The sequence below is a fragment of the Aptenodytes patagonicus genome, chromosome 6, assembly GCF_965638725.1.
Source record: "Aptenodytes patagonicus chromosome 6, bAptPat1.pri.cur, whole genome shotgun sequence".
Classification (NCBI taxonomy): domain Eukaryota; kingdom Metazoa; phylum Chordata; class Aves; order Sphenisciformes; family Spheniscidae; genus Aptenodytes; species Aptenodytes patagonicus.
The window spans coordinates 53,546,924-53,565,062 of NC_134954.1; the positions used below are offsets into that span (position 1 = coordinate 53,546,924).

At 41.7% G+C, this 18,139-nt stretch overlaps 1 protein-coding gene across 1 annotated transcript in view; it reads right to left on the reverse strand.

Moving 5' to 3' along the window:
• The window catches only part of PPIG (peptidylprolyl isomerase G), a 33,702-nt gene continuing 15,563 nt past the window's right edge, over window positions 1-18,139 (reverse strand). The window contains exons 9-13 of the mRNA XM_076342642.1: window positions 4,361-4,565; window positions 3,196-3,363; window positions 2,579-2,663; window positions 1,568-1,704; window positions 1-1,276 (exon numbers count right to left, since the gene is read on the reverse strand). Coding sequence (XP_076198757.1) covers window positions 157-1,276; window positions 1,568-1,704; window positions 2,579-2,663; window positions 3,196-3,363; window positions 4,361-4,565 — 1,715 coding nt within the window. The 3' untranslated portion in view covers window positions 1-156. The remainder of the gene's footprint in view (window positions 1,277-1,567; window positions 1,705-2,578; window positions 2,664-3,195; window positions 3,364-4,360; window positions 4,566-18,139) is intronic.

Consider the following 18,139-nt stretch of genomic DNA (forward strand, 5'->3'; position numbering starts at 1 on the left):
TTCGTTTTTCATTTCAAGTTTATTAAAACTTTAGCAGTACAAATGATCCAGGTTTTAGATTATCAAAAGACCAAACTGAAGTCCACATCTTAAAAAAAGGCGTTCCCCAAAATGTCTCTAAAACTTTGAGACAATGGAAACATTAAGTCCACAAACTCATCCGTGCCTGTCGTCATCTGTTCCAGGACTTGTTTCATGATCAGACTTTTTATCCTTACTAGGGGCATGATCTCTTTCCTGACTCTTTGATTTTTGGTTTATTTCTTTTTCTGCTGAGGATCTGGTCTTTTCCTTTTCTTTACTGCTGCGTGAATATGATTTTTTTGATTCTCTCTCTTTGCTACTTGGTCTCTTTTTTGAGTCTGGACTTCTATCCTGATCTCTACTAGACTTCTTATCTTTACTGGATTCAGGACTGCTACTTTCACGGCTTTTTGAACGCCTCTTCCTTTGGCTTTCGGTATCATTCCTCTTATACGAGCTTCTACTTTCTCTATTTGAATACCTGTCCCTGTTTCTGCTTTGACTTTCCTCCCTCTCTGAGCTCCTTGATTCTCTCCTCCTCCTATTTTCTCTTCCTCTGTATTTATCTGGCGTACCTCTCCTTTCTCTGCTTCTTGATCTTCCTCTTCTTCTTGTTTCTCTATCTCTATTCCTTGAATAGTCTTTACTTCTACTGCGATCTCTGTCTCTGGTTCTCGATCTTCCTCTCCTACCCCTATCTCGGCTTTTGCTTCGATCCCTTGTTCTACTGCTGGAACTATGCTTTCCTCTAGCATGCTCACGCTCTTTGCTTCTTGACTTACGTTTCTCCCTGTCTTTACTCCTCCTATGGTCTTGTTCATTACTTCTTGAGCCTGCCCTTTTGCTTCTCTCCTTGCTCCTACTTCTTTCTTTATCTCTCCCTCTAGAATCATAGCGCTTTTCTTTTTCTCTACCTTTCTCATGGTCTCTCTCTTTGCTTCTTGATCTTATTCTCTTTTCATCATGTCTACTGTGCTTAGAGTCTCTTTCTTTACTTTTTGATTTCTCTCGGCTTTTACTATGGCTTCTAGATTTAGCTCTTTTCTTGGCCTTGCTTTTGTTATGCTTGTCATCTTTTTCTGAATTCCTTCTTGTCTCCCTGTCTTTACTGCTGGATTTGTGATCTTTTTTCTTCTCTTTTTCCCCTCTTCTGCTTGGACTTTCAGAAACTTGCCTGTGGTCTGATACTTTCCTCTCTTTTCCTCTTCCTGGGCTTTTTTGATTATCTTTCTTGTTTTCATTTATTTCACTCCTTGGAGAGAGAAAGATAGGATTTTTTTAATATTTTGAATCCCCTCCACTCTGAAAAATTAAGTCAGAAGTGAGACAGCTTCACAACTGAAACTTAAATCACATTAGGTCAGCTATATTAATAACTATGTATTTACAGTAGCGTGATTAAAATCAGACACAGTTAAGTAATGGAATAACCAAGTCAGCGCCCTGGATTTTTGGTAGTAACTGTAATTAAAAATCTAAGGTGACTGGTATTACTTTTAATATATAATTTCAATGCCTATACTCCAGAAAGAATTGATCTTACTTGTCCCCTTTTATCCATCGTTCTCCGCTAGACACTCTCATTCTTTGAGCTCTTTGCATTTCTTGCCTCCAATGTGGAGGAGTTTCACTGCGTCGGAATCGATCTCTTGACCTGGATCTGGAAGGTGTCCGATAACGCTTGAAGGGAAAAAGAGAAAATTGAGCGTAAGTTTTAATTTCACATGCTGTGATAGCTAAGCAAGATTTTTATCCCTGGCGGTCGATTCTACATAGCACTTAACATGACACTTCACATGTATATACCAAGTTTACATTGACAAGTTATGAACTTACTGAAAAATATATCTGACATTCAGCTAGAGCAGGAATACCAAGTGTCTGATCAAATAACTATTTTTAAGGTAACTTCTATTTCAGGATTTTTGTACTCTGCTGAGAGGTCTTCTCCTGTTGTTTTTAATTAGCACAAATGCAACTCACTTTTCTAACACTGAAAATTCTTCTTAGCTTTGACAAGCAACACGAAAACAAACCTTCACACTTTTTCTTTAAGGTTTTTACTAAAAATTTGAGGGATAGAGACTTCTGTTACTAAAAACATTTACTACAAGCAGTGCATAGCATATGGCTTCACAAAATCAGAAGAATCAATCTGACAGCTCCCCCCTGCCAAAAAGGGGAGAAGTCTTCCCCACATTCCTGGCACTGATGTCGTACTGGTTCTACTGTTCACTAGAACGCTTTTTGAGCTAATTCCATTTGCTAATTCACAGAATACTACAGTAACATAAAGAAAGCATTTTTTGTTTTTTCTCCCCCCCCCTTCAAATAAACTCAGTATGCAAACAGGAAGTTAATTTCATTTTCCTTGTTGTCTTCCTTCAAGCTTCAGTCCCCAAATCAATTATGATGCACCATAAATCCTGCTTTTTTTTTTTTTTTTTTTTTTTTTTTTTTAAATCAACCATTCTAATGAAAATGGTTAGTAACACCAGCAGTAACACTGTGCTACCACCTTGTTTATTTTGGGGAACAGATTGTAAACATTTACCCTTGGTCCTCTTCCTTTTATTTTCCTTCCAGATCTCGTCACTAACAGCCTCCTCTGGTATGTTGACTGTGAATTCGATAGATTACTAAAAATAATTTTAAAAAAAGTGATATTGTTTATAACATCAAAGAGAGAAGGAAAGAGAAAATAAAACCAATTTTAAAACCTCTTCAGAAATTAAACTAAATGAAAACACACACTTAATTTTATTTTTTTTATGAGTGCAGACAGTAACAACCACACAGTAAAAACTTCAGATTTTGTGACCACAAAATATTTTACAAGATTTCCAGGTTTTTCCATTTTTGAAAGAAGAATAAATTATAGATTCAGATTGGACAGTTCCAATAAATTCTAAATGAAATTGCAATGCATTTTACTTTCTTTTTCTTGAATCAGTCGCTTTCAATTTTTCATTCACTAAAACCATTTTCAAAGACTAAGCCTTTGTTCTAGGACAAAGACAACAGTTGCCAATAAACTGAAAAATCCATTCCAGCAGCACTCACAACATGGAACTGTTTAACAGGGAAAGGACTCGCTTAACATTAGTCCTAAAACAGTAATGTGACCATACCACTGTCAGTACATAGTCAGACTCAAAACAGATGTATTACCTTTCTCTTTCCTTCTCTCTGCTTTTCCTCTCTTTTTCTTTCTCATCTACTTTAGGAGGACTTTTCCTCATCAGGAACCGGTTTTCAGGTACAGGAGGAATTTCTTCAGGACGGACAGTAGATAATGGCTGTGCTTCAGGGTTTTCATCCTCACTTTCACTGGATGAGCTTTATTTTTGTATTAAAAAAAAAAATGTTTGTACTTAAAGTGAGTTACTTGAATGAGGGAAGACTTTTCAATCTATTTAAATAATTCAGAAATTCTCTTAATTCAATACACAATGATACGACAAGAAACTCAGGAAATAGCTCTATTTCAGAAGCAACTTTTTTTTTTTCCCTAAGATATCTTTGCTCCAAAATGTACAACTGCAGTAGATTTCTGACCAACATTTTTCATCCATGAATTCCAATGGTGCAACACTGAACATACCTTTACTCTCTATTTAGATACAGCGCTTTTTGTTTATTTATTTATTTATTTTCTTTTAAAAACACTATCAGGAGAGTCAAATTCAGATTTTACACTAGCATATATAACTGGCTACAAACCATTGTAATTCCAAGCAGCTGGTATAAACAAACTTGTGTGAAATGGGGTTAGTCCCACAGAAACCATGTTTAGGCAGCATTGCCCTAAGTGAACATTTCTTACATTTTACTCCTAGCTTAGAAAAATGTGACTTGCACTGACACAACTTGTATCTCACATTGAGCTATAAGCAAAAATATTAGATTAGAAAGAACATTTTCAGAAGCAAGAGTGCCTTCTGAGTTTTATTATCTTCCAGTGAAACTGCAAGACTTTAGGCATATCAGACAGAAGTAACGTTGTTAAGTATGTTCATTTATTAATTTTTTGTTTAGCTTTGCTTTTATTCCTGCATACTACATTCTCTTAAGTCCCACTGCATATAATTTAAATTGAATTGTACAGAAGCGAATTTAGGGAAACAAGCTATCACCACCCATTTCAAACCAAGCACCACTACAACTTTTCAAGCCAAATACACCTAAGTCTTAGTCCATTCCTTCGCTCCGTTACAAGCTGCAGCATGTATGCACATGGACTACTTCACTAGTTACAGAATACTATTCTGTAGTTATAGGACGAGAAAATGGTACTGTATGGTGTACACGTAACAAAACAAATCTCAAAACTGACCTTTTCTTGCTTTTCTTTCTCTTTTTCTTTTCTTTCTTATGTTTCTTGGAATTTTTCTTGTGTTTCTTTTTTCGTTTTTTAGATTTCTCTTCTGAAGCACTCTCAGAATCCGATGATGAATCAGAAGATGATTCTGAATCACTTGAACTTTCCGAGTCACTGGATGAGGAAGACGACTTGTGTCTTTTCTTTTCTTCTTTCTTGGCTTTAAGTCAGAATAGCAAAGACACATTTTAATATCAAATGCTTCTAAATAAATCTCAGAAAAATCAACTTATCTAGTACCTGCCTGAGCTTCTTATAATTGTGTCATGAGACTACTTCATCAAAATACTTAAGAACAAATTGAAGTTTTGGACAAAACACTGTTTCTCCCAAGTACAATAAAGAATATGTCTAGAAATACTAAGAAATTTCCAACATTTTATATTTACGAAGCTCTAAAGTATGAAACTTATACTGTCAAGAACTTGTAGAACCATGTTAGTTTTCAGATCATGTTTTATACAACATAAGCTACATATGAAGAATTACTTAAAATTTATTTACGAAGTGTTTATAAAAAAAACTTCTTTGGCTTCAGGTTGAACCTGACTTCATATAAAATCTATTCAAATCACAAACAAGAGAAGTTTTGAAACAGAAAATAAGTGGCATAGACTAAACTGATTACTCATTGAATCTAGCTCAGAGGAAAGATTCAAATAACCGACCTTCCTGCTAAGTGAAACCATGCTCAAGGGAACAGTCCTAATCCTCCAGCTCATCATGTGTTGCTTGGTTTTTTGTTTGGTTTGGATTTTTTTTAACAGAAAGATACAAATAACTTACTAACCATCTGGTATGAAAAGGAACCCTGCTAAAGAGCAGACTAGTCCTTAATTACGTATTTCACCATTTCTCATGTGGCTGCTGGAGCTGCAAATCAGCAACTTACTGGCAATCTGATATTAGTCTGACAGGAAATAATCCAAGAACAAACACACCTTTTTATGCCCTTTAACTGATCTGAGACCTACTTAAACTATTAGAAGTGATATAAGTATTATTTCAGAGTCACACTGATTTGAAAAAAAATATATATACACAATAAAAAATGTACTAGAAAAACTTCACTGAAGGAAGTCTAGGCTTCTGAGTTATGACACTTCAGGTAAATCAGTTAAATGGTATAAATACTCTTCAATGTGTTATGAAATTCCTATCAGGCTATTGTCCAGAAAATTAAGAGCTCTATCCAGAAAATCCAGAAGAACACACTGTTTGGCTTCGGACTGCTGTAGTTGACTTTTCTAATCAGCATCAAATATTATTTTACTTTGCCATTGCAAACTGCAAAGATAGCCCATCATTCACTACACAACGTACTACAGCCACGGACAGACGAAACAGAACCTTCACCATTAAATAGAAGAAAAATATACCAAAAATAAATACTGATGTCCAAACAGCCTGTTTCCTCGTCACAGCAAACAATCCATATTTTAGGAGAACACCTGTTAAGACCTTAGAACAGGCTTCAGATCAGGGACAGAAATGAATTTTTAAATTGCGTACGAATCCTAGCTGAAAGTATTAGCCTATTTTGCAAAGCTTTTAATAGCTTGCTCTATCCAAAGAATTCATGGTTTACAGAGATATTATCTGACCTACATCAACATAAAAGCAGTTTAAATGCAACCTCCCATGCCCTGCTCTTCTTCTGCACAAAACAGGTAAGGGAAAACATTAGGCACCAAAGACAGGATTATGACTATGCAGCCTGTCTGCATCTGAAAACTATTCAGACACAGAGAACACAATGTTTTCACATAGCAGAAAACATAAAGAAGTCTCCTTGAATAGCCTAAGTTTTTTGCTTTTCTATTAAAGACAGAGAAATTCAACTGTTTAGTCCAGCCAAGCATTTCTTCTATTGGCTTCCACTTGTGCCCAACAAGATGATGCAATCTGTACTTAGCTATTGTGTATCAGTCATTGTTATAAAATAATTAAGGCAAGTAATTAGAGAAACTCATGTTAAAAAAAAAAAAAAGGTAAAAATCTGTTACGATAACTTTCCTATTAGATGACTTTTGTCCTTGCTCTACAGAAAGAAAGTCCTCTTGGGTATTACAATAACTCAAGTGTCAGAAGATAAAAGATTTCAAGAACTTCAAAGAATTACAGGTTATTAAACCAGCTTTTTACTTATGAACAGCCTTGATTTTGTACATATGGAAGGGAAGAAAAATTCCACTTCAGAATTCCCTGCTAGCAATCACTGATCATATACCACACTTAGAGGTGTCAAGAAAAAAAAAGTTTAAGTGGCACCAGTACCAAATACTAAGTACCTATTAACAGCTATTACACTTCTAGTGTGCAGTTATTTAGAAAATGAGTTCTTTTAATTCTATATAAACAGATTAGAGATCTGAAGGGGAAAAAAAAAAATTATATTCTGTAGAGAACTTGAGGCAGAGGAAACACTTCTATGAAGAGTAGATCTGGTAACTGCCCTTCCGAAAACACAAATGGCTATTTAATGGAACAGTGTATCAATTTTTGGAATTATCAATATTAGATTCCCCAACTGCTTAGCAGGTATTACCGTGTTGACTGACTCTTGAGAGTTAGCAGTAGGTATCTGTAACTGCAATCATGTGAGCTCAGTGTGGAAATTCTCAAATTCAACACTAACTTCATCTCATTTTGGTAAAACTGCATGATGAGAGGTTTTTCAAGGATGATCAAAAGCAATAAAACTTACATAAAATTCCTTGCTAAACTGGTCAAAGAGAATAAAAATGAATCTTGGGGATAATGAGTCTTAGTATAATACTTAGGGATGCATTATTTTTAATAATAAGCTAGTACTTCTTACCAACTTAACTTTTCACAGGAAAAAAAATTTCTGATTTGGGCTAGAATGATAAAAATCAGCAAGGACAGATCCACAGTTGCCCAAAACACATTTCTAGTTGCACTTCAGGCAGCTTCTTTATGACAGATGATATTCTGTGGAAACTTCATATTGCCTCTTGGAAATTGGACATAACTGGGTATGCTTTAGAGTAGCAAAGTTAAGTGTGGATGTATGATACCAACTGCAGAGACAGACAATTATGGGTTCCTAATGGAGAAGAGAGTCAGCATTTTTCAGAAAAGCAACAGTTAAGCTCTCATTCATAGCACCATCTCTTAATATTAACTTTTGTTCTGTATATAGTTATTGAATGTAAAACAGTGAAATCCCAAATATATGAAATTGTCATATTTTACTCCCCTCAATCCATCTTCTCATCTACCATGTCTTGCCCAGAACACCTTCTGGCTGTAGACTGTGATGCGTTGATGTTCTAGATCTATCCGTAGCCTTTAGTATTGTTCCAATGTTTTCATGACAATATCCATAATGAAAGCTAAGGCAGTATTGTTCTTTATCTTCAGCAAAATATTAGCTGGGAGCATTAGATCATCTATGTAAGCCAACACCTCTTTTGTAGCAATCCAGTATCCTACTCTGTCAGGACTCCCATTCAGAAGGCAGTGATATATACAGTGGTGAAAGACTTCCTCTTCACAGTGATGCAGAACACTTGCTTCCAAAAGAATTGGCTGAGATAAAAGATCTGGATGACAGCAAGCTAGCTGGGGCTTAATTCAGCTAACAGTGGATCAGACACATGGTGTAGAAAAATCTCAGCAGAAACAACTAAGTATGGCATCTTGGCCTCTCTTTTTGTGGTCATAATCTTTATGGATACTTTTTTCTCCTAACGTTACCGAATGCCCACTGGTACAGTGGATGAAATTTAATCCCATTGCACTAAATTGCATTCATTTTTCAGAATAGCATCACAGACACAAGTCATACTGGTATGACATCTACAGTAACTTTTTTCATGGTGTTTTCCATGTGTTTATTCACAAGCCTCATTTGATACAGACTAACAAAAGCCTGACAACCAACTGAAACACAACCTCTGTACTTCATAGATTATATTAGTCTTCTGGTCATTTCTGGGCACAGTATGAACTAGCAAGTTGTCTTACCCATTTAGGACAGCCTGCTGATTGAAATCAGCTGGTTCTTTTCAGATGTTTTTAGAGCTTCTTGCAAAATACTTCCAAAAGACAGGTCTCATTATATTTTTTTACTTCCCTAGTTGGTCCAGACGAAGACACCTGGTCTCTTTTCTCAAAATTTTGGTCAATGTCCTTATTAAAGCACTATATTTAATAAAAAGTCTCTGTAATATTTTATATCAGTTTAGATTGTCTAAATATATATACATTCACAGAGTGTAACGAGTACATATTTATAAAAGAAAACTGAACCATTTCCAAATTAATTTCAATCAAAGGAGCCTGGTGTCATATAGGCCTGGTGACACCCAAGCAAAAAGAGGAATCTCACCTGAGCTTTAAATACCGTGAACACAAAAAGTACTAAAAAAGTTAACTAATTTCTAAGTCCCATTTCAAATGCTTCTTATCTATTCAACACTTTTGGTTTTGGCCCATTCAAAAAAAACACTCTATTGTACTATACTACATGCCTTCAGGCAAAACAAGATGTCTCCAAGCTCAGTTTCAGAAATGTCTGAATAATAACTGCATCAATAAATGCAGTTATTTCCTGTATTTTCTCCCTCCTGCATCTGTTTTAAGTGTGTCAGAAACTATCTGTGACAGTTTTATCTGCATTCTTGTAACAAGTTTAGGTATGTTATAGTTACTACTTTAAGATGAGTAAGTAATAGATAGAAATGGAGGTGAGTTAGTGAGCAACTACCTCAACAAACATAATGGGATTCTTAACATGCAGCAAATAACGTCAATGGCAGATGTATTTGGAAAATCGTGTGGCAGGCAGGGAGTGAAACGATGAATAAAAAACAACCCAACAAAAAAACCCCAACCAAAAAGCCCAGAACTGTTGACACAGTAAAGACAGGATATCTGGCAAGACATTTTGGCTATACTTTCTGGTGACATCTAACTATCTCTGTCCAGCAGCAAATGCTATTTTGAATACTGAACCAACCTGGTGCTGGCCAATTACAGATCACAACACAAATGAAACCAATCCTGCAGTATGAAGGTCAGCGAGAAAGAAACAGACTTCTATTTACAGTCCAACTGTTCCAGCTCATTAACTTCAGGATCAGGTTTTCAACTTATGATCACATCTGAAATAGATACATCACTTCCTACTCCGTTCACTGTGACCTATAGTATTTGCCAGACTTCATGAATTACATGATCACGCTGCATGGCACAGCCAAGCACTCTCTGCATCTCAGCTTGTAATGGACTGTAGCAAGTCTTACGTTAGCCCCATGGTATCAGCCTCCTGGACTTGAAATGAAGAAATGACCTGGCCAGAAAGCAGTCAGGCTCAGGCACAAAAGTCAGAACAGATGATCTCATCTTGTAATCCACAGCAGTGACACTCTGAATAGTTACCTTATATCAAGTCCAGTAACCTGTGTTGGACCACAGCAGCCTCCAAAAAGAAAGTACCTTTACTTCAGGACATTTAGATAGGTATTTTCCCTGGTAATTTTTTCCAGTGTTTAATCACCCTGTTGTTCAGAGTATCAGGTCTTTTTTAATATTTTGCATGCGTCTTGCTTCCATGGTTTGCCATGGGTTCCTATTATGTCTCGCACTGCTTGATTAAGGACCCACTGTTTCTTACAATGAAAATTATACACAGTAATCAAGTCCTCAGAGATACGCATTAGGGAACACTACCATACTTGATTCTTGTTGATCAGATGACATTGTTACTATGAGGAGTCCTGTATCATAAATGCGTCTGGACATAGATGTTTTTGTACACAAACAACCTATCACACAACTGCAACAGCAGAGGAAGGGGGAAAGAAAAAGAAAAAAAAAAGGAGAAAAAAACCCCAAACATCTCCAGCTTCACTTTGAACAGTTTCGGCTAAAGCCAAAACGGTTTATACCTAGTGGCCAGTTCACTAGGGGGAAAAAAAAAAAAAAAAATCTGGAACAGAAAAGTCTGAAAAAACTGTTCATAGCAATCAGCTTGTAGAAAGGGGGCTAACAGTGACGTGTAACAAGCTTGCAGAAGAAAGGAGTACTCTAGGGGCTGAATGGGTAAGGAAAGAGGAAAGGGAGGATACACGAATCAAAAGTCCAGGTAAGATATGACTTACCAGAATCACCACTTTCTAAGGCTGCTCTTACTCCATAGATATTTCATGATTCCTAAATGTGTAACTTTGTACTCTGTATCAGTGCTCGATAATTTGTACTGATACTTTTTTTTTTTTTTTAAAGAAACTGTACTGATAGAATGACCTAATTACAATATTGTTCTTTGGTGAATTATGAAGGCAGCCATAATCTGCCTTAACTGCAGAAAGCACACTTATACGAGCAGTGATTCTATAGGGACATCTATAACATCAATGAAGATCATCAATCTGCTCTGTGCAGAATCCCCTAGAAATACACTTTTCTAAGAAATCTTCATTAGACACTCTTGTTAAAAAAACCGCCCAATGCACAAAGCCATTTAATTTCTTTCTTTGTTTTTGAATCAGAATGTCAGTGTCTTACATTCTTGAAAACATCGCAGATATACCTTTGATTAACCACAGTCATGATCTCAAACAACGCAGCCAGGCTTGTTTGACTAGATCCCCTTCTGCAAAACTTTTTCAATTGAGAAAATTAATATATTATGTTACTTGTTCCACAGTTTTTCTTGAGAATTATTAGTTTAGCTAGCCCATAATGACCTTTCTAAATACTGGCTTAATACTTCTCTTTCCCCACCCCCCACCCCCCCCCCCAGCTTTCAGGATTTTCCCTGGAACTATTAAGATTTTCTAAAAATAAGACCACCTGGCCAGAGATAGTCTTCTTTTATAATTCAGCTTCTCTCATTCATTTTCACTAACTCCTCCAACTTCAAGGAATAAATGAAAAGAAAAAAAAACCACAAAGGAAAAGACGACAAACATGCCTCTTTTCTAGGTGATCATCCTCTCAAATCCCAGGTGAAAGCTTCTGATCTAGGCCTCTGCAATATTATAATTGTGATTGCTGTATCATTCAATTCACATAGCATCCAATAAGTTAGCTCAGTCATCATCCACTCATCCCTAAATAAATCAAATTCTTCTGTACAAAGAGAGATATTTGCATCCTTCATAAAGCACTTAATCTGGGTATTCATCATGATACCTGAAAATCTGATCGCCTTTCCTCAACTTTAACCTAAGAGAAAAACATTCATACCAAGCACCTAACTTCTACTGTGATTCCTTCTGCTAGTGCCATCTTGGCTTCCATGCTAAACCCAAGAAGTATCAGTTCTATTTTCATTCCATAAAGACTTGTCTAATTCCTTCCTTTGTGTTGCCTACCAGACAAGCTCATACAATAAATATTTTAGTTTAAGACTCACTTGCTATCGTAATGTACCCTCCCACAGAAATTTGCCATTATACTTCCTTTACTGGCAACCTCCTTATTCCTTTGTCTTAACAGCAAATTCTTAGAAGCAGTCTCCTCTGGTAACTGCCTCATATTTCACAGTATCAGTTCCCTTTTGCCTCCCATAGTAATGTGCTACAAACAGTTCCACTGTTAGATGACTCTCTGTTGATGAACTTCCATGACACTGCTCACCTCCCAGTAACTGCTCCTATCTGGATTCCCTGGCCTCTTCCATATATTGACAGGTCCAAGGGCCTCTCCTGCTCCGCTTGTCAGCTTTGGACTGCAGCTTGGCAAATTTCCTTCTGCTGCTGTGATGACAAACTGTTCCTCCTACCTCCACTGCCTCAGGTCAGCACAGCTCATCTGTGGTTTCCTGTTGTGCATTTAGTGAACAGTTCCAGTCATACTATCATCTCTCACAGTAGCGGCAAATTTCCCTTTGAAGGTCTAGGACCTTCAGACAGCCTTTCCCTTTCAATAGTAGGATTCTCCACTCATCACGATCTCCATCACGATCTGTCTGGCAGCACCTTCATCAGGCTGGCTCTGCATTAGTGCCCATTAGGGCCCACATCTCCCCACACTCAGCTCTGCCCTCCACCTGCCCAATCCTGGTGCCTAAGGCCTCTTGTCCTCCAAACACTCCTGCTGCCCACCATTATCTAGTACTGTGCCTTATAGTCAGTTGAGTGGGCTATCCCATTGCCCTGGCATCAATTTCCCTCCGTGGCACACCAGACCAGCTACAGGAAGCAGACTCCAGGATCCCAGCAGTACTGAGGCAAAGAGGTACAAGGACATAGACAAATGGTTAGGACCAGTCAGATCTCTCCAGAAGCCTGTTCTCTTTTAGGAGAAGTTAAAGGAAAAAACTATTTTGTATTTATTTTATTCACTCTTTTGATGACAAGTACTTTAAAGCCCTGCCTAATGGCTTTAAGTCATCAGACTGCTCAGTGCCAAAACTTTCATTTAGTCATTCAATTTCAAGTGTTCTAGAGTGGACTAAAAAGGGAGTGTGGCAAACCAAGGAAGACAGAGTGGGTATCTCACCCACTAGCTTCACCCATTCTGTATCTGTACTGTCTTATTTTATTTTCTAATCTACGCCACCCGTGCATTTTCTAACAGATACCATACTCCTGAGTACTGTCCAGAAAAAAAAAATTATGTCCTAACACACGGGGTGACATGAGTTAATCTAAGAAGTTCTAGAAACTTTGAGAAGTCAGGAGCCATACAATAACTTTGCTCGGAATTATGAGATATTGAAGAGATCACTTCAGATTCCAAAGTCATTCTGCTAGACATCACAACAGGTGAACACAGAACTGCATCAAAAAGGAGAGGAAAAACTAAGAAGCTCAAGTTTGAATGCCTGTATTTTCCTTAAGCCAAAGAAACAACTATTCTTGTCTTCTGCTTCAATATCCTTGGTGCAACCCTTCACAGTACGTATCAGCAGAAAGTGCTACGAATGAAAAAGCACAGAATCATAGAATAGTATGGGTTGGAAGGGACCTCTAAAGGTCATCTAGTCCAACCCCCCTGCCGTGGGCAGGAACATCTTCAACTAGATCAGGTTGCTCAGAGTCCTGTCCAACCTGACCTTGAATGTTTCCAGGGATGGGGCATCTACCACCTCTCTGGGAAACCTGTGCCAGTGTTCCACCACCCCCAGCGTAAAAAATGTCTTCCTTATATCTAGTCTAAATCTACCCCCCTTTAGTTTAAAGCCATTCCCCCTTGCCCTGTCGCAACAGGCCCTGCTAAAAAGTCTGCCGCCATCTTTTTTTATAAGCCCCCTTTAAGTATTGAAAGGCTGCAGTAAGGTCTCCCCGAAGCCTTCTCTTCTCTAGGCTGAACAACCCCAACTCTCTCAGCCTTTCTTCAGAGGAGAGGTGTTCCACCCCCCTGATCATTTTCGTGGCCCTCCTCTGGACCCGCTCCAACAGGTCCGTGTCTTTCTTATGCTGAGGGCTCCAGGGCTGGACGCAGTACTCCAGGTGGGGTCTCACCAGAGCAGAGGAGAGGGGCAGAATCACCTCCCTCGACCTGCTGGCCACGCTTCTTTTGATGCAGCCCAGGATTCGATTGGCCTTCTGGGCTGTGAGCGCACGTTGCTGGCTCATATCCAGCTTTTCATCCACCAGTACCCCCAAGTCCTTCTCGGCAGGGCTGCTCTCAATCCCTTCATCCCCCAGCCTGTACTGATACTGGGGGTTGCCCTGACCCAGGTGCAGGACCCTGCACTTAGCCTTGTTAAACCTCATGAGGCTCACATGGACCCACTTCTCCAGCTTGTCCAGGTCCCTCTGGATGGCATCCCATCCCTCTGGCATGTCAACCGCACCACTCAGCTTGGTGTCATCTGCAAACTTGCTGAGGGTGCACTCAATCCCACTGTCTATGTCACTGATGAAGATTAATTTAAACAGTACCAGTCCCAATACGGACCCCTGCGGGATGCCACTCGTCACCAGTCTCCATCTGGACATTGAGCCGTTGACCACTACCCTCTGGATGTGACCATCTAACCAGTTCCTCACCTGCCGGACAGGCCACCCATCAAATCCATACCTCTCCAGTTTAGAGAGAAGGATGTTGTGGGGGACCGTGTCAAAGGCCTTACAGAGGTCCAGATAGACGACATCTGTAGCCCTTCCCTTGACCACTGATGTAGTCACTCCATCATAGAAGGCCACTAGGTTAGTCAGGCAGGACTTGCCCTTGGTGAAGCCATGCTGGCTGTCTCGAATCACCTCCCTGTCCTCCATGTGCCTTAGCATAGCTTCCAGGAGGATCTGCTCCATGATCTTCCCAGACACAGACATGAGACTGACTGGCCTGTAGCTCCCTGGGTCTTCCTTTTTTCCCTTTTTAAAAATGGGGGTTATGTTTCCTCTTTTCCAGTCAGTGGGAACTTCACTGGACTGCCACGACTTCTCAAATACGATGGATAGTGGTTTAGCAACTTCATCTGCCAGTTCCCTTAGGACCAGCAGATGGATCTCATCAGGTCCCATGGACTTGTGCACCTTCAGGTTCCTTAGATGGTCTCGCAGCTGATCTTCTCCTACAGTGGGTGGCTCTTCATTCTCCCAGTCCCCGGCTTTGCCTTCTGCAGCTTGGGCGGTGAGGCTCGAGCACTTGCCGGTGAAGACGGAGGCAAAAGTCATTGAGTACCTCTGCCTTCTCCATATCCCGGGTAACCAGGTCTCCCATTTCGTTCCAGAGAGGGCCCACATTTTCCCTCATCTTCCTTTTATCCTCGACATACCTACAGAATCTTTTCCTGTTGCCCTTGCTGTCCCTGGCCAGATTTAATTCTATCAGGGCTTTAACTTTCCTAACCTGATCCCTGGCTGCTCGGACAATCTCTCTGTATTCCTCCCAGGCTACCTGTCCTTGCTGCCACCCTCTGTAGGCTTCCTTTTCGTGTTTGAGTTTGTCCAGGAGCTCCTTGTTCCCCCATGCAGGCCTCCTGGTGTTTTTGCCTGACCTCCTCTTTGTTGGGATGCATCGCTCCTGAGCTCGGAGGAGGTGATCCTTGAATATTACCCAGCTTTCTTGGGGCCCTCTTCCCTCCAGGTCTTTATCCCATGGTACTCTACCAAGCAGATCCCTGAAGAGGCCAAAGCCTGCTCTCCTGAACTCCAGGGGAGTGAGCTTGCTGTGCGCCCTCCTCGGTGCCTTACAGATCTTGAACTCCCCCTTTTCATGGTCACTGCAGCCAAAGCTGCCCTTGAGCTTCACATTCCCCACCAGCACCTCCTTGTTGGCGAGAACAAGGTCCAGCATACCACCTCTCCTCGTTGGCTCCTCTACCACTTGGAGAAGGAAGTTATCATTGACGCATTCCAGGAACGTCCTGGATTGCTTACGCCCTGCCGTGTTGTCCTTCCAACAGATGTTGGGGTGGCTGAAGTCCCCCATGAGGACCAGGGCTTGTGAATGTGAGGCTGCTCCTATCTGTCTATAGAGGGCCTCATCCGCTCGGTCTTCCTGGTCAGGTGGCCTGTAGCAGACCCCCACCATAATGTCACCTGTCCCTGCCTTCCCTTTAATTCTGACCCATAACCTCTTGGTTGGCTCCTCATCCATCCTCAGGCAGAGCTCCATGCACTCCAGCTGGTCACTGACATAGAGGGCGACACCCCCTCCTCGTCTCCCCTGCCTGTCCTTCCTGAAGAGCCTGTATCCCTCCATCCCAACACTCCAATCGTAGGAGCCATCCCACCACGTCTCCGTGATGCCAATAAGGTCATAGCCCTGCAGGCATGCACACGTCTCTAACTCCTCTTGTTTATTCCCCAGGCTACGTGCATTTGCATAGAGGCATTTAAGTTGGGCCCTCGATGAAGCTGTCTTACTGGCTGGAGTTCCTTTGTGCTGCTCTTCAGGTGCTTTCCTGCTGACCTGTGTTCCTTCTCCAAGCTCTGGGCATCTATTGCTGGCGCTGGCATCAAACTGGTAGGAGTGGGATGGATTGAGGGTCCCCTCCCCTGGCATCTCTAGTTTAAAGCCCTCTTCACCAGCTTGGCAAGCCTATGACTGAAGATGCTCTTCCCCTTCTCTGACAGATGGACCCCGTCAGCCCCCAGCAGACCAGGTTTCTCAAAGCGAGTCCTGTGGTCTGAGGAGCCGAACCCCTGGCTGTGGCACCAGTCCCATAACCATTTGTTGACTCGCCAGATTCGACTGGCCCTTTCAAACCCCTTCCTTTTGACCAGGAGGATTGATGAAAAAACTACCTGCGCTCCAGAGTCCCTTACTGCCACTCCCAGGGCTCTGTAGTCCTTCTTGATAGTCCTCAGACGGTTCCTGGCTGCGTCACTGGGGCCCACGTGAAACAGCAGCAGCGGATAATAGTCAGTGGACTGTACGAGGCTTGGTAGCCTCTTGGTGACATTCCTGATACGAGCCCCTTGTAAGCAGCACACCTCTCTAGAGAGTGCGTCCGGTCAGCAAAGGGGTGCCTCTGTACCTCTCAGAAGAGAGTCGCCTACTACTATCACCCATCGCCTTTTCTTAGTTGCGCTGGTTGTTATACGGGGGGCAGATCGGGCTGCATTACTCAGCTCCAGCGCTTCTCCTGGTGTGACAGGACTTTCCTCTTCAGCCTGCAGAGCGGTGAAGCGGTTCTGCAAGGGCACATCAGGCTTCAGGGGAAGTCTCTTCCTCCTGCTGGTCCTTGCCTTTGCAACCGTCCATTCTTCTGCATTATTGGCCCCCCCGCTCCCTTCTGCGTGTCCTGGTGGGGGAGTTTTTGGCTGTTTGGCTGTGGGTCCGCTGCAGACTGTGCTTGGAACCAACTATCTAGCTCCTTCTCCGCTTCCCTGATGTTACACAGCCTTCTCACCGCCTCCTGCAGCTCAGCCACCTGCTGCAGGAGGTCCTTGACCCGTGCACACCTTTTGCAGGCAGGTCTGCTGCCTGTCCCTGCCCCAGGAGAGAGTTTTAGGCACTTCCTGCAGCCTGAGGTCTGCACTGCAGCCTCTCCCTTCAGCAGTTCCGTCTGGGTGGAGGCATTGGCCACCGCTGGGGTAGATGGTGCAGACCCCCCATCTAGAGCCGCGGCCTTTACCCTCAGATGAGTGCCCACTATTCCACCTTGAGGGTCAGGTAGGATGAGTGCCCTTGACCTGTGCCCAGTTGCTGGGTAATGTGTACGCCAGGTCCCCCACTCGGCCCGTGGAATGCCTCTCCTTCGAAGAGGCGCCCTCCCTGCACGCCCTTCCATGCAAACTGCCACGCCATGCGCTAGCTGACACACCATGCCCTGTTTGCCCATCCTGTTGGCAGCACTCCTGGTCGCAGTGCTCCCTGGGGCTGCCTTTAGTGGGAGTGGGGGGTGGCAGCCGTTGCTCCTGGCCCTGCCCACGCCTCGTCAGCTGCCCTCGTGAGAGCTGCTGGCTCCCGACAGGTCTCTGTGCTCCCCTGTGGGTTCCCCGGCTCAGGAAACCCCCCTGTATGCCACGATCCACCGCTCCGCTGTGCGATGTGCCTGCACCGGAGCTGATCGCCTCTGCATGATGATCCCTATCATAGTTCCTACCAAACATGCATCCTGTGTTTCCTCTACTGAGATGCTCCAGAGCGACAGCAACAGTTTAAATTGAGCTTTATTTTGTAAGAGAAGCAGAATGCAATCTCCAATACTATGTTCAGCTCTGGAATGGCAGAGTAGGGCATCCCTTTCAGAAAGAAAGGCAGGTTCTGTCATATTCCTGTTTAAGAACACAGTTTATAGTAACTTAAAAAGAGTATCTGCTAAAGGGCAATTCCAGGCTTTTCTACTCTAAGTGC